A 15,831-nucleotide genomic window follows, 5' to 3' on the forward strand; every position below is an offset into this window, starting at 1 on the left:
TGCTGATGTTGTTGAAGATGGCTTTATTGGATGACTATGTTACGATCCGGTACTTAAACTCGAGTCATTTCCGGAAAGATTATGGCTACAGGGAAAAGTGAGAAGATGTATACTATCGCGAACGAGCCGAAGCAGTCCTTCGTGCTCCCTTGGCGCACCTGTCAGCTTATGAGAGAGCTGTAGCAGGCACGTAGCCAGAATTTTGTTTCGGGGGGGAGCTTACCCATAACAAAATGCTGTATAAGGGGGAGGGGGGAGAGGAGGTCCCAGCAAAATGGAAGATTTAGGGGGGGCCGGGTCCCATAGCGCCCCCCCCCCCCCCCCCCCCTGGCTACGTGCCTGAGCTGTAGTCCGGACAGAATGGAATGGGAAGTTGAGGTGCCATACTTCGAACTATTTGAGAAATTGAGAGGGAACCGAGCTCCTGGAGACACGCGGAAAAAGAACGGATCGGGTGTTTCAGGCGTCATGCTGTCCGCGGGAGTTCCAGGGTGCGGTGATGTGAGCTGCCCCAGAGGCACTCATGCCGGGGGGGGGGGGGGGGGGGGGGGGGCACAAAAGCCATGCGCGAAACCCAAAATAACTTATGCAATTAAAAAAAAAAAGATTGGAGTGAACTGTTATTTTTTTTTGTATCCCAGTGAGGCAGTTCGTTCCTGGTGAAACGCTAACACACGCGTCTACCACAGTCCATTTACTAAAATTTCCGGCATATTGCAAAAAGAAAAAGTAAAAACAGAAGAAAGAGATAAAGCTATGAAAAAAAAAAAATTCCACAAATGGTAAAATAAAAAAGAAAAATAAGTAGCCTATTGCACGAGTACTGCACGGCCCATCACCCTCTGCTCTCCAAAACGTCTTTGTGCCAGTTTCGACCCAGTCCAATATATTTCGTATGGACAAGACTCTGCGGACGCCAATCTGTGGAGTCCCGACAATCTCAAAGCACGCTACGTACCGTCGAAACTAATCCCATACCGCGTGAGCGTCACGCAGTGTTGTCTGTACACGTTACTCGAAAGAAGTACTCGATTACGATTACAATTACCCTCGTTAAAAAGCATTCAATTAGATTGCTCGATTACTCGAGACGAAAAGTAGTTGGCCGTTACTCCAAAAAGGTAATTACCGTTACTACTCCGATTACTTCATATTTCAAAAACGATAGAGTTTTCTGTCGGTTTGAAAACGGGCCCCTCGTACCGTCCGTGACACTGGACTAGAATCACCGAATTATAAACTATTCGTCTCCCTAATTTTCCGATTTTGGCAAACCACATTCCTGTCAGAAATTTGGTTCGAGGATTCCATCGTAGTAAACTTGCACAAACTAAGGGCGCCAATAGAAACGGGAGGGGAAAAAAAAAGGTAAAGGTTACAAGTAATTAAAGTACTTCCAAAAATAATCAGATTACTGTTGCGATGACCTCCTAATAAAGGTAATCAAATGATTACAAAATTACTCCAAATGAATTACAAGTAATTTGATTGCTTGCGATGAGTGCCGTACAAGTCTGACGTCACCCGACCTTATCACGTGATACGTTCTGCGCTCTGGATAGGCTAGGATTGCTCCAAGTATCTGCTGCGGTCCATCATCTTAAGTGAAACGGAATAGAGGAGCCGGATGCGGGAGCCGACCGCAGGATCGATTTGCCCAAAGAAAGGCGCTTTCTTGAATTGTTTTTAACTGCCTTTTTTTGTCTGCGTTTGAGACAACGCACGGGGGATCGATTTGTACAAGGAACGCGCGCGTGCTCACTGCAATTCGCTAATCCAGCTCCCCGCTATACGCCGCCGCATCGAGAGGAATAATCCAGAAAGCCCTTCCTGCTTCCTCCCAAAACCAAACCAAACGTGCTCAGCTTAGCTTTCGGAGAATCTCCGGCAGCGGCCTCAAAACACGAGAAGCATCCAAACGTATCGCCCCGACGTTTTCTGAGACGGCGAGAACATAAACAAAACGACAAAAGGCGGAAAAAAAATGAAGCAGGATAACATCGACGTCTTGTTCCGACTAGTTGCGTATACCAGCCGGAACGCCAAAAGAACACGACGCACGGATGGCAGAGAGCGATACACATCAGCAAAGAAAGGTTAAGTCACGTCGCCGTGCGCATTTTAATAGCCGTGAGAATATACTCGGAAGAGGCATATGCTATAATTTTTTCGCTTTCCCACTATCGCTACTAGACATTGGAATAACTTGTATAAGCGATCGGCCGAGTCGTCGAAAGCGTGGTAAAAGAAAAGCAAACAAGCACTACCTTATGGATGTTCTCAAGAAAAGCGGAAAGATCCGAGGCTCGGAAATGATCGGCAGAACAAAATGTGCAGCAATCGGCAGCTTTTTTCCTAAATGATACAATGACACTCGCTAAAAACCTGCTCGGAATGAATCCTTGACGTTCGCAAATAACGTTCACGAATCCTTGACGTTCATCGATCAATGAGTACGAGGGCCGTTTCAGGAGTCAGGTTCGATCAGTGTCGAGCAGAGGAAGTTACGAATGCTCACGGCCCGCCCTGCCGGCTGGTCCGTTGTCGGGAAGAAGCGGTTCAGCTTGGCAGCCCTCTGACAGGCGCAAAACATTCGGTTGGGGTCGGCCGTCGGCAAACGAATCGCGGACGCTTGAACGCGACATTCGGAGTCCTTTGATTTTGTTCTTCACCCTATGGTACATCTAGAAATATGCAATAACTCGTTTCAAGAAAGTAATTAAACCAAATAATTGATTCGCGAAACAAAAGTGCCTTTCGAAAGGGCGTCATCTTCGCTTCAAGGGTATCTATCGATCATTCCAATAATCGCATTTTGCGAGCTGCCTTTTTTGTCTTGCTGTGGATTCCGTTCCAAGAGCTCATACTATAGCACTCTACCATAAGAAGACATAAGGGAACGCTTTAAATAAGTAATGAGTGTTGTAAAGTTATTTGCGGAGTACAAATAGCGCAATGCCAGGGGGAGAGCAAAAGAAAACTGGCAGACAAGTATGAACGGAGCTCGGCGAAAGGCGAGGCCGAAAACACGTTTGGACCTGAAAATGGAGTTCGCGATTCGACACCGAGCATAACGTTTCACGTGGTCCCGTCATGCACAGCAAGAGAGAGATCGCAGACGTTCATTTGAACGTCGAAAGCTCTTTTGGGCAGCGTCATGCGCCAATCTCAGTGACTAATACCCGTGCCCATAGGCGTAGACTTCGGGGGGTAGGGGGGGGGGGGGGAGGGGGGCATAGGAGCTCGTGCCCCCCCTGGTGAGATCCGGAAAGGGCAGAACCCCCCCCCCCCCCCCCCCCCCCCGGGCCCGGGCCATGATCCTTTCCGCGACGCTGTTTACGTGCCATGTAACGAGCTTCTCCTAGTAGTGGCATGTAAACAAAATAACGCCCACGTTGCCTTTATTGAAAAAATACATGGGAAATGGAATCCCAGCGTGCTTTCGTTAGCTTCAATCTCCAGTTCTGGCGAAAAGGTAACGCGCAGCACTCCCCTCCTCCTCCTCCTCCTCCTCCTCCTCCCCCCCCCCCCCCCCGGAGAACTTCTCAGACTGCCCCACTCGGGAAAATGGAATGTCTACGCCGCTGACCGTGCCACAACTCGAATGCCATTTACAACGAATAACATTTGAGCGGACGGCCAATCAGCGCGCGACGCTCCGGACGTGGGGCGCTCTACGCGCGACAGATCGCCGAGCCGATTCTTCGATCACACAAATGTCATTCGTTGTAAATGGCATTCAAGTTGCCCGTGTGGGACGGGTACACCGTGGACGGGTATAACACTCGCCTCGCAACAAAGTTTCAGTGAATGCAATTATACGTTATGCTCCAATACACATCATAAGCTCAGCTAAAGATAAAGGAGCTCCTCCTAACACATGTGACAACCTCGGTATTTTCCCTTCGATTTTCTTATCAACAATTTCGACGCGGACTATGAGGACAGGAGTGAACGTTACCCGGGCCGTGACCTGCGGGTAAACTGACGGTGCTACAACTTGGGCGCTCCAGCATTATGAGGCAAGCATGCAGGCACTCGCGGGTGTTTCATTAGAGGACAGGATTATACGAATTTTGTCGCTCCGACTGATAAGCTTCAAGAAAAACAGAGCCAGCTATAGGCGGTTCTTAAGGTGCTCCTGTTTACGTAACCCGGCAATTTGCCACTACGGTGGCGAAGTCGCGAAATCGCGAGCCGCGTCACGTACGCGCCATGGCAAGGTGCTTTTGAATCGACACGCCGCAGTCGTCGCCGGCCAGAGTTAGGTCACCTCTGACGGCTGGAAAATGTTTGACGCCGGTGTCTATACGGGGAGACGCGTTGCGAAATAGACTGGCAAGCTTCTGTTTTCGGACCGGAATGCGCTTGGGGCCGCGCTGTTTTGCTTCGGCGCACATCGTGCTCAGTGGTTGACGTGGCACCACAGAGGACCGCCTTGCCGCTTCAAGCAGCCCCGGACTTGTTATGTTTGGCACTCCTACGTGTCGTGGGGACGTCAATCAGCCGACGCCAGTGCGGTTAGGACTTCGCGCCGGGAGCAATGTTGTTGCTGCTCTGTCACTCCCGGTCTTGCGCAACATTCCTGTCGGGGTCTTACCGCAAGCAAAGTCGCGGCCACACCTTGCCAGCTTGACGGCACGGTAGTTGTTCGCAGCAAGCGGTGATGCCACGTGCATTCCCTTGTTACCTGAGAGGTGCTGGATAGGCTACAGAGCTGCTCGCTGCGCAAACCAGGAGCTGCGATGATTCCCCTTCTAAGCTACGCAATGCTCGATCGGTTCCTGTTTTGGAAAGTGCAGTGCGCGTTGAACAAATCAAAACTAAAATGCAAAAAAAAAAAAAAGCCTTGCGTGCCGAAAGAAAAAAATATGTTAGTTTGATTGAGTCGGAGTTAACGCTTGCAAAGAGAGCTCGAACGAGCATTTATCGAGAAGGAACAGATCTACTAGTGTCGGGCCGGCGTGCAAGCACGGGTGACCACATCTCGATGCAGTGCGATGCGGTCGAGGGTGGCTTATCGCGCGCTTTTATCGGCTCGAATTAGCGGTGCACTGACTCACTCGGCTGAAACCATCGCGCGTGTCTACGTTGCTTATCAGAGGAGTGCTATAAAGGCCTACACCGCTCGCTCGGCAAACGCTCGCTCATGGTACTTCGGCTCCACCCTCCTACAGGTAGGATGCCGTGGGAGGGTGTTGACCCCCCACTACACCGGCCTACTTCGATTACTTCATCAGGCGACAATGAAGTGAAGCACGCGTTGTTGCAGGACCTATATATTATATAATATATATGGGTCGTCGAGACAAATCCGAAAAATTCACCGTATTCAGGAAAACACACAGAGACAGAGATAAAATGAATATCAATAAATTTATGCGCTTCGCTCCGTCCGTCGTAACGCCTGCCCGGCTGACAGATTATCTGCACGTCTTGGCAATGCTGTAAACTTGCATCTTATTGTAGCCATACCACGCAATGATTTTTTCAGGCGACTTTCCGGCGTGAAGAGTCGCGTATTGTTTATCACGCGATGGTCCGCCGCCGAATCACGTGGCCGCAGAAGCGCAATACGGCCGGTTATCTGCACTGTATTGTTGAGAGACGAAATCTGGAAAACGTCCGGATTTATCTCGACGACTACGAGTCGCCCGACCTGAGTTACGCGGACGCCCGTCGTAGGCTGCAAGCTTTCTCGCTGCATTTCACGAGTTTTGAGCGGTCCTATAAAAGACGGTGCGGAAGGTCGAGGCTGTGCAAGGCGTTTGCACAACACACTAAGAAATGCCTGAGCGTCTGCGTACACGTCAAACACTAGAAGAGCCAATCTCTACGATCTGGCACATCAGCTCAACGAATGATGAGGCGAAACATCTGCTTAGATATAAAAATTAAGTCTGCGCTGTTTCATTACGCAATGCAAACATGGCGCTTTGTATAGCGCAATGCCACAGCGCAGACCTGATTTTTAGCTCTAAACGGATGTTCCGCCTCATCATTCGCTGAGCTGATTTCGTCGATCGCAGAGATTGGCTCTTTTAGTGTTTTACGGGTACGGAGACATTCAGGCATATCTCTCATAACACTGCACACAAATAACTGTGGAGATGAGTATGAAAGATCTGCGGGAAAACATTGGGCGCGTCTCGATGGGAATAACGAAAGCCGAGGTCACACTGCCAATACATCCCACAAAAGACAGTTTTCAGTGTGACTGCGTACAAAGGCGCGTTTCTTCCTTGCATTGCGGTCACATTGGCCATACAAGCAAACGGTCTGTAGACGTCTTCGAAGCATGTAGGAAGCAAACATGCTTCGTAGATGCTTTAGAGGCGTGTCCGAAGATAATTCTCTTCTCGCGTCTGCAGACAAACTCCGTGTCTTTTGTATTGATCTGTGAGCAGTGTGAACGAAGCTTAAAGGGCTGCCCAAACAGGCGGTGAGCGGGAAAACACATATGTTTTGTTCGTTTTTCCTAGCCTTAATTCCGGGCTAACCACTGTTGTTTTGTGTGTGTGTGTGTGTGTGCTTCTTTCTACTTCCTATTATTCCTAATTGTATAATTGAAAACAAGTGATCATGGGAGTCCTCGTAAAAGGGCGATGTCCCGCTATTACTATTTAGCCACAAAGGAACCGTCTTCCTCGTTGTCCTCCGTGTAAAAAAAAAAAAAAAAAAAGGTAAGCGTAAACATGTTCGCCCCCTTTGAATACATACACAATTACCGATTAACTCGTTAATCTGGGAGGCGGAGAAGACCGTTCGGGCGTGTACAAGAAAAGGGGAGAGAATGTACCGAGACAACGTTGGAGGACCCGTCGGCTACCCGTTGAGACGATCGAAGCACACGCATTCGCAAGAGCAACCCTTAACTCGATGCATTTTTTTTATTAGAGGATACAATATTACACGAAGGCGTTACAAAGAAATCGGTCGTGAAGGCGACGCAAAGTATTGAGCGGAACGAAGACGAAGAGAGCTGAACCGGGTACGTATATTTGGGAGCGTGTGGATTGCTCAGTTCGAAAACTTCACATTGATCAAAATGCCGCCCCATAACCGTAAAAAAAAAAAAAAAAAAGAAAAAGAAAAAGATTTAGGAGGCAAAAAAACAAAAGGAATTGGGCGGGTGTCCTGAAACGATTACTACGGGAGGGGTCGCGGTGCATGCACCAAATCAGTAAAGAAGGAAAACAGAAGCCGGAAGGAAGGAATGCTATGAGAAATACGGCAGGTGTATACGCCCCGCGCGCCTTCCTTGAGTTCTCACTCTAGTCACAGTCAACTTAAGAAACGCCGGGCGTGGTGAGTCTGCCGCATCTTATTATCGCTCCACGACCAATGAGGTTGCAGGAGTAGACGATAAGAAGGCCGAGGAACCAATCAGAAAGTTAGAAGCGTGAACATACAAAGTCACGGCCCGGGTTTCTTAACTGTCACTGACTATTTATTTCACCCGGCAGAGAGCGGTGACAAGACTCGCTTTCGAAACACGCCGTTCACTTGAGAACAGTAAATCCGCACAGATCGGGGGCTCCGCCACGAATCGGCAAGCTGGAGAAGGTTCCAGCAGCCTCCCTCGGCAGTGATGAAGAGCACGTCCTCCTGGCACTTCGCGGGGAAGCGCGACTCCATGCATTCTACGCGGCGAGCACTCTTCTTCCAAAGCCTGACGTTTGCTTTCCGCTCGATCGCGCCCACGCAAACAGAAGACGAAACGCGTGACCGACTGTCGACGTGACCAAATAACAACAACAATACTAATAATGATAATAAAAGAGCCACGGAAACTATACAGCTTACGACCGACCGCAGAGGCCGCTACGAGACACCGAGGCCAATCCCTTGCCGCGCGAGTGTCACGTGCCCGTCGGGCGGGGCGTAGGCAGCAATGCTCCGGGCACTTAGTCGCGTGGAACGTTCATAGCGCTGGATTGGCTAGCACACATTATCCGCAGCGGTCCATCGCATCGAAACGGAGCATAGCCAGTGTCTGTCTATACCTTTCTTCTCTCGCGGTTCCGCCCTGTGCGCTCGTTGCACCGCATTGCCAACGAGGTGCGGCGGACTGTATGGGGGGTTGTGGGAGGAACGGGCCGTTTAGCGTGGAGTCGCATTTCGCGTGGTCGGCGAGACAGCGACGGGGACGTTAAGGCGAGTCACGATCCTCACTCGAGCAAACGCCGACTTTTGCTCGCCGTCTGTCCCCGGTGTATACGGGCGGCGGCGGGCGTGGGCGGCCCTGCCGTCTCGCCGCGGTGTGCCCATTCCGCCGCGTGCCTGTCTGGCCACCCGCCGCACAAACAGAGGCGGACGTGCGCTGCGAAGACGATGACCGACTCGCCCCTCTCGATTTCCGACTTGAGGGCTACTTGGTATAACAGTGCGGCACCGGGGACAGGCGTCAGACTCGAACGTATATGCCAACATGGGGCCTCGTAATATTGACCGCGGCCCCGACACTTATAAGAAACGTAGGGTGTTCACGCTTCTTGTTTCGAGATTCGTTCTTCGGCCTTCTGGTCGGCCGATGCACCCATCTCAATGGCTGCGCAAGTATATTAAGATAATGAGAGGCCATCATGCTGAGAGGCCACAACGTTCACTATGGACTCTAAGGACCTGAGAAAAACAGGGCGGGACGAACCAAGATCGTATCCTAATCACGGCTATGAGCGCGGGCTGTGAATCGATATGAACAATTAGGAACCAACCTACGGCAGCGATGAATACTATAATATACAGCCACGCCAAGTCCTTCTTGGATGTCAATAACTCCATCGCGTTAAAAGAAGACGCCATCTATAGGTTACTGCAAACGTGGATACCAGTCTACCGTCAAATGTTGTCCAGCAATTTTTGAGGCATCGCAGGAGACCGATACCGGAAATCTCGAGGTCAAGTGTTCTCTCCAGGGATTTCCCTAGACCCCCCCCCCCCCCCCCCCCCTAGTTTTCCTGGACACACCCCCTTGAATCTAAAAAAAAAAAAGAAAAAAATAAAAAATAAAATAAAATTTTTTTTTTTTTTTTTTTTCAGATTAAGTAGAAAACACCACCTCTCAGGTGTATATATAGAGAAAGGGAAACATACATTACGGGTATGAGCATTTGGTTAATAGACGTCTGTAATTTAGCTAGTGGACTAAAAAATGAACAGTTTTATATTTTATCTAGCCTCGCCTCGCATCGCCTCGCCTCCGCCCCCTCCCTCCCTCCCTCCCTCCTCCTCCTCCTCCTCCTCCTCCTCCTCCTCCTCCTCCTCCTCCTCCCCCCCCCCCCCCCGAACCATTGGGACACCCCCCCTTGATTAGAATCCTGGGGAAACCCCTGGTTCTCTCTCAATATCGTGCTATTCTTGTAGTTTCAAACTAGACAAAGCCAAGCACCCAAGCAGCTTCGATTTGCCTCCCACTCCAATAACACTCACCTTCTTGATTTGTGTTTCTCGCTCTGATATATATAGTTGTTTTGGAGGGCTAGGTTGGACATTTACATGTTCATTTTAGAAGTTCATGGAAGTTACGTATTGGCGTCTGATTGGTGGATGCAATTGCCCCCACCAATCAGGCGCCAACACGTCACTTCCATGACCTTCTAAAACGTACAGGCAAATGTCCAACCTAAGGGTCTTGTAATCTCTATAGAGTGATAAAAAAAAAATACAATCGGATGATAGCCAAGTTGGCACGGGCTCAGGGGCTCGCTCCAGAACATCAGGACGGCCCATGTTACCTTTTCTTTCTTCCAGTTCTACCCAACCATGAGGTTCCCTTCTCGACTCGATGCCGAATACACCCTAAAAATGTGAGTGAGCTCAGTTTCCCACAGAACGCAGAGAGAGCCAATCACGACGAAATAAAGATCCCACCAAATGACGAAGTTCAAATTACAAACGGTTCTAAAGAAAAAGAAAAAAGCCATCCGCTTAGGGACAATGATTATGCCGTTTCCCTCGCCAAGATAACTTTAGCGAGAGCCAACGCGATGAAACATATCGAACTCTACGTTTTCAATCCTGTTTCACCGTATCCGGAGCGCAAGTTCTTCTGCTCCTTGCACAGGGGTTGCATGACGTCAGGACGCCGAGATCTGATTGGCTCTGATGGAGGGACAGTGGGTAGACCTCAATGCTAGCTGTCTTGAGGTCTGCAAAAATGTTCCAAAAGCCGGGTGAATTCATGATTGAAAAGGTTTACTCCGACTTAACATAACAAATTAATAACAAAAGGTACAGACGTTTCGCCACCTATGCAGGTGGCATCTTCAGTATACACTGAAGATACACAGTATACACAGTGTATACTGAAGATGCCACCTGCATAGGTGGCGAAACGTCTGTACCTTTTGTTATTAATTTGTTATGTTAAGTCAGAGTAAGCCTTTTCAGTCTTGAGGTCTACCCACTATCCTTCCAATCAGAGCCAATCATGGGTCGGCGTTTCGACGCCACCGCCACCCCTGCTGAAAAAGCAGACCAACTTGCACTCCGCATTCCGCGATGCTGCGATCGGCCGGCTGACCATCGCAGTTCAGCCTGTTCCCACAGCTGCATCCTTAGTAGTACAGAGAGCGCCAATAGCAACATCTATACAGTCTCTAGCTGCCAATTAAGTGGGGAAAAATCGTTTTGTGAACCCTTTGATTGCCCGTCTCCTCTCGCAAAGCGGATTTTCGTACTTTTTCATATTTTGTCAGCAAGTTGCCTTAGCTTTATTATTTCGCGAATAACAGTGGAAAGAATACAGAAACGAAAAAAAGGTCATTTTCTTCAGGTTCCACCAGAGCACTGCCGTCAAACACATTAGAGACGTTGGGCAGGCTTCTATCATTAAAATGTCGTGAAACACTTCATTCGTCGCTCAAGGGGTCGATGCTAAGCCGGCAACAAAATATGACTGTAATAAGTTACAGCAAATAAGTTACTTTTCGTAAAAAGGCCTCAATATATTAGGACGAGAAATTTAGAAAAAAAAAAAGATAGATGTATATAATTATTGCGGTGCGGTAATTCATACAAAAGGTCACTGGAGGTGAAGGTCGGGGCTGCAAGAGCTCACTGAGTGACGCGTAAGAAACGAAATCAATTTAGTTGCAGAAGGCATGTCGATCTAGCAGAAGCAGTAAATCACACTTCGCCGCCAGACATAGAAGACATAACACATAGACAAGAGTTTAGAGACAAGGCAGTGCAAAGAAAACGAGTTTGACAATCGGCACGAAGAATTCTTTTGTGGTTAAATGTAGGAGATTGCGACCCGTAGGATAGGGGAACAATATGTTTTCTCGATAAGGTTGCTGCAGTTTTCTTAACAACCCCTTGGGAGTTGAAGAATGGGCTACCCGTTCGGAGGTAATACGCTATTCACCGCTCAAAGAACGAATAGGGTAAAAACGTTTGGGGAAAAGAAAAGGCAAACAAGGACAAAAAAAAATCATGTTTACAACATTTCAACGAAGGTCGCTCAACACGATTCTAAGTTATGACCAACCGTTCTTAAACGCATGTACATAAATGTCAGGCAAAAAAAACAAAAACAGTCTGGGTCAATTGAAAATTGAAATAACATATTCTTCGTGTAAAACTATTAGCTTGAAGTTGCAACTAGCTATCGATTACATCTATTATATCGAGTAATATACTAGGTCAGCAATTTAATTTAAAGATGTCCGGAATGAGAATAACCAGGAGCTAAATCCAGCAATGGATGCCTGAATAGGGTATTTATTCGTCGGCTATCATTTCATTCCGAGCGGAAAGAAGGCTACATTTTCTTATCAACGTAATTATTGATTTTTTTTTCGAAAATTGTAAGATCCAACTCCGTTCAGAGAGCGTATATCCCTGGCGATCCGCTGAATAGAATATTAGGCCTGGTCAAAAAATACATCGCCCTCCTAAATCAAATATTCCCGACCGCAAAATCGCAACCCCGTCGTTAAGGAAACATCGTTTGCAGACATTAATGTCAAGAAACATGGAGTGCTACCATATTGATATGCGCAGTAATGACAAAGCGAATGAATGCAATGTAATGACAGAGTGGTTGCTATGTAACGTCAATAGGGTTCTGAACAGGCACGTAGCCAAATTGGGGGTGGCATGGGGCCCAGGAGGTTAGAAGTACTAGGAGGGGGAACGTTGAAATATTGGTGAAGCCTAGTCATAAAAAGTTTAAACGATGTTGTGGCCAACGTGACCGTAGATCTCTCTGGCAATTGGTGCGCGTGACATGTCACGTGTGAGATGGATGGTTGATTGTAGGACTCCTTGCAGGCCTTGTGCGCGCTCCGTCCGGTAGGTTTTATCAGATCGAAGGCTAGACTGTGGTGTATTCTAGTACCCCCACGGCTAGACGAAGGCTAGCTACGGTCACGTGATGTGGTCACGTTGGCATGGTAAGTGAGGAGAGTAAGAAGGAAAATAAGAAAGAGGCGAGGCGTCAAGGGAGTATGGCTTGTGGAGGCTACGCGGCTGGCGTCATGACCTCTCATACCCTTCTATCCTCCTTGCATGGGGCCCGCGCCCCCCCCCCCCCCCCCGAAATGTTCCATTTTGCTAGGGCCTCCTCTCCCCCCTTCACCTCATACAACATTATGTAATAAGCGCGCCCCCCCCACCCAAAAAAAAAAAAACATTTTGACTACGTGCCTGGTTCTGGACGCTATTATGATTCTATTACTGTTGATGTGCAGTAATTCGTTAAGTAACATAATTGGTTTCAATTGGCGGAAGACAATTCTTCCCAAAAAAGGCGCGTCGAGATCTTTTGAACACGCTTTTCACCAGGAAATAAGCTACGCACGATTGTGATTTCGGGTTTGTTGGAATGCTTAGAGCGTCTAGGATAGAGTTGTCGCCACCACAAAAGGACGATCTCAGAATCAACTTCAGTGTCTCTTTAAAGACGTTAGGTTTGGGATCATAACGTTAACTGGATCAAAAATAAAAGATAAAAAATACCGGTAAATAAACATATGAATCCTAGAGGAAATATAGTTTCCTTTTTTTCTCAGAACCTGCTTGGTAGAAAGAAACCTCACACCTATCTTTTCACCCAGGTAAAGTCACGTCCCTCATAGTTTCGCATTTGATCACTATCGCTAGCACCATATCAGAGTTTCGGATTTCTGCGATAGGTAACTTATATAGTTATCAGGGGCGGCAAATTGATTTTGGCTTTCCAGATTGAACTCTGTCTAGAAAAATACACAGTGCGAACTCGCAGAAAGCAAGTAAAGACAATCGAAAAGGCTTCGACAACCTACCGATAAGGATGTTGATATTTAACTATGACTATCTTTTCTCGTGGTTTTTCGACATCCTACAACCGATAGTTCTTCCATAATTTCTGTCAATAGTTTTTAAGGAGGATTCTGCCGTTCCCCTATTGTTTTCTAGTAGGTTTTATATTGTTCCTCGATGATTATATGGAAGTCCCTATATCGCAGTCGCCTGTTCCCCCGAGCTTCGAGACATTTCCTCGATGGACTCTCGATGTTCTTCGTCACCTAATAAAATACTATCGATAGCTTTACGATATTTGGCTATAGATAGTTTCACGATAGTCGACTAACAATAGTATATATCGATAGTTTTACGACAGTTAATTACGGATAGTACTATCGATAGTTTTTTCACTGTAGATAGACCCGGCTCCCAATATCGATAGTGTCGGTAGTACTATCGATAGTTTTGCACCCTTAGATTGCACACGCAGACCTACACTCAAGAACCTTCAGATCCCTCAGGGTGTAAAATAAGCGAGAGCACGTTTTGCTTCATTAGACTATTCCATTCGAAGCATCAGACCATTGGAGCAGTCTCTCTATTTGTCGTTTCATTGACGGTGCTGGTTGGCGGGAGATACCAACGTGCTTCCCCTCACTGACTATGAGCATTGCGTGGAAAGTAGTCAATGATTGGCGCGGTCCTATCGCCTCCTTTCAGCACGCGCAACGTCACCAAGACGTGAGCACACTGAATAACAAGGGTACTCGCCGTGTTGGGTTTCTCGTGGTTTTCACAGCATTCTGCTATGATGGCAAATGATCGAGCCTGTTCTTGCCAACGCGCCGATCGCAATTGCGGGTCCAGCGTCTTGATGCTGTCTACATCGTTGGTCGATCGTTTCACTCTCAAAACATCGACAGGCATCCGCACTAAATAAAGTGCTCAAATGTGACAAAGTCGGTCGGAAACGGAAGACATTCCCGTGTGGTTACAGGGTCATCACCATAGTCACTGGCAGGATGAAAGCGGCGGGGAGGAGTGTCAGTTGTCCCGCATTCAACGCGAGCTTCCGAGCTTCGGCGTTCCGCGCGGCGCGTGTTGGAGGACAGGCGTTCGATAGAGACGCCCTGCCGTTCTAATCCTGCCACTGACTGTAGGCACGAGCAAATGGAGCTACAAAACTCTAGATGTGGGAGTCAGTTCTCTTCTGTCTTCATGTCTGTAGCGATCATCGCGTCTTTTGTATGACCAGTGCGACTGCTGCTGCAAGAGACAGTAGATGATACCGCGGACCTTCCCCCTGTCATCACCTGCAGCGTTGTACCGCCGCGCACGAAGGACGTACCGACACGGCCCGGCAACGCGTGGTCGCCCATCCTCCCCGCAGTAGAGGACGCCGTTGCGTCAACGAGAGCGGCGCCAAAACTCACGTGTCTGTCTGTTGAGTTTCCTGCGCGCCGCCTCCTCGACGATGGTCGGTTTGCCGCCGCCGCCTCCACGGCGCCGCGCGCCGCTGGCAGCGCCGACCACAAGCACGAGCAACGCGAGCCGCAGCGCACAAGCCGGCAGCATCTCCTCGTCGCCGCCGACACGTGGTTGGTAATCCTCCGGGCGCTCCGCCGCCGACCGAAACGGACCGCGTTCAGGGCAACGCCACTTCTCTTCTCCACGACGCGTTCTGCTCCGACTGCGACACTCAGCGCCGCGCCGAACGCGCGAGCGCTCCCCGCGCGCCCGCCCGCGCGCGCGACGCAGCCCTTTTCGTGACGTCACACGAGGACAGCTGCGACGTCACGCCTTGCAGCGCCTCCCGCGGTTGTGACGTCGCGTGACGTAGCACACTCGACGTCACCGAACGGTATCCGTCGTCCGCTCCGCTCGCGCTCGCCGCAGTCGAAGATTTTCGCGCGCTTTTGCTTCGCGCCTTTTCGCGCCGCCGTAGGAAAACGGCGTGGTTTCGGTTTTCAGTTTTGCTTCTTTGTGCATCTGTGTACTCTTGTTTTCTGCCGCGCGTCGCTGGGGAGCGGTTCCGGTTTTGACGCGTGTGGGCTACGGGAAGAGCGGGAGCATGACGGCGGAGGGATGGAGGAAAGGCTTTGCGGGCAATTTTCTCCTCGAGGCCTTTATGCTGCTGAGTTCGCGTGGAACCGGGTATTTATCACGCTGTGAATGGGATCGGGCTGTCGCGGGGAGGAGACGAGCCGCGCTAGCGACCAGTTATCTGTTATCCCCTGAATTGAATTTGACGCAGACGGAAGGCCTGGGGGGAGGGCTGCCATCAATGTGTCGGCGGTGCTAGAACTCGCCCACACTGCACGACGTCGCCAAAAGCGGTTGCGTCGCCCATCTTATATATTTTTGCTTGCGTCTCTTTCCGCATTCGTGTGTGGATGATTCGTTTGCCTTTATCAGCCTGACCGTCACTTTTGATTGATTCGCGAAAAGTACGGCACCCGTAGGTGTAGAAGTTACGCCAATGAACGGACGAGCGTGAAGCTCAGTGCTTCGAACAAATGTTTTGATGAAATCCGGCTGTGATATAATGAAGTCAGCGTTTATTATTTTTTTTAATGCGTTAAATGCTCTTTAACAAAA

General features: G+C 49.1%; 1 protein-coding gene across 2 annotated transcripts in view; it reads right to left on the reverse strand.

Annotated features, from left to right (window-relative positions):
• LOC8027854 (dorsal-ventral patterning protein Sog) overlaps nucleotides 1-15,017 on the reverse strand; it is a 370,069-nt gene extending 355,052 nt beyond the window's left edge. The window contains exon 1 of one of the 2 annotated variants that reach the window (XM_040217931.3): nucleotides 14,667-15,017. In XM_040217931.3, coding sequence (XP_040073865.1) covers nucleotides 14,667-14,808 — 142 coding nt within the window. In that variant the 5' untranslated portion in view covers nucleotides 14,809-15,017. The remainder of the gene's footprint in view (nucleotides 1-14,666) is intronic. The other variant, XM_042290868.1, reaches the window with a different exon arrangement.
• Between the last annotated feature and the right edge of the window lie 814 nt (nucleotides 15,018-15,831).

Source organism: Ixodes scapularis, unplaced genomic scaffold, assembly GCF_016920785.2.
Source record: "Ixodes scapularis isolate PalLabHiFi unplaced genomic scaffold, ASM1692078v2 PGA_scaffold1__304_contigs__length_218370807, whole genome shotgun sequence".
NCBI classification, from domain to species: domain Eukaryota; kingdom Metazoa; phylum Arthropoda; class Arachnida; order Ixodida; family Ixodidae; genus Ixodes; species Ixodes scapularis.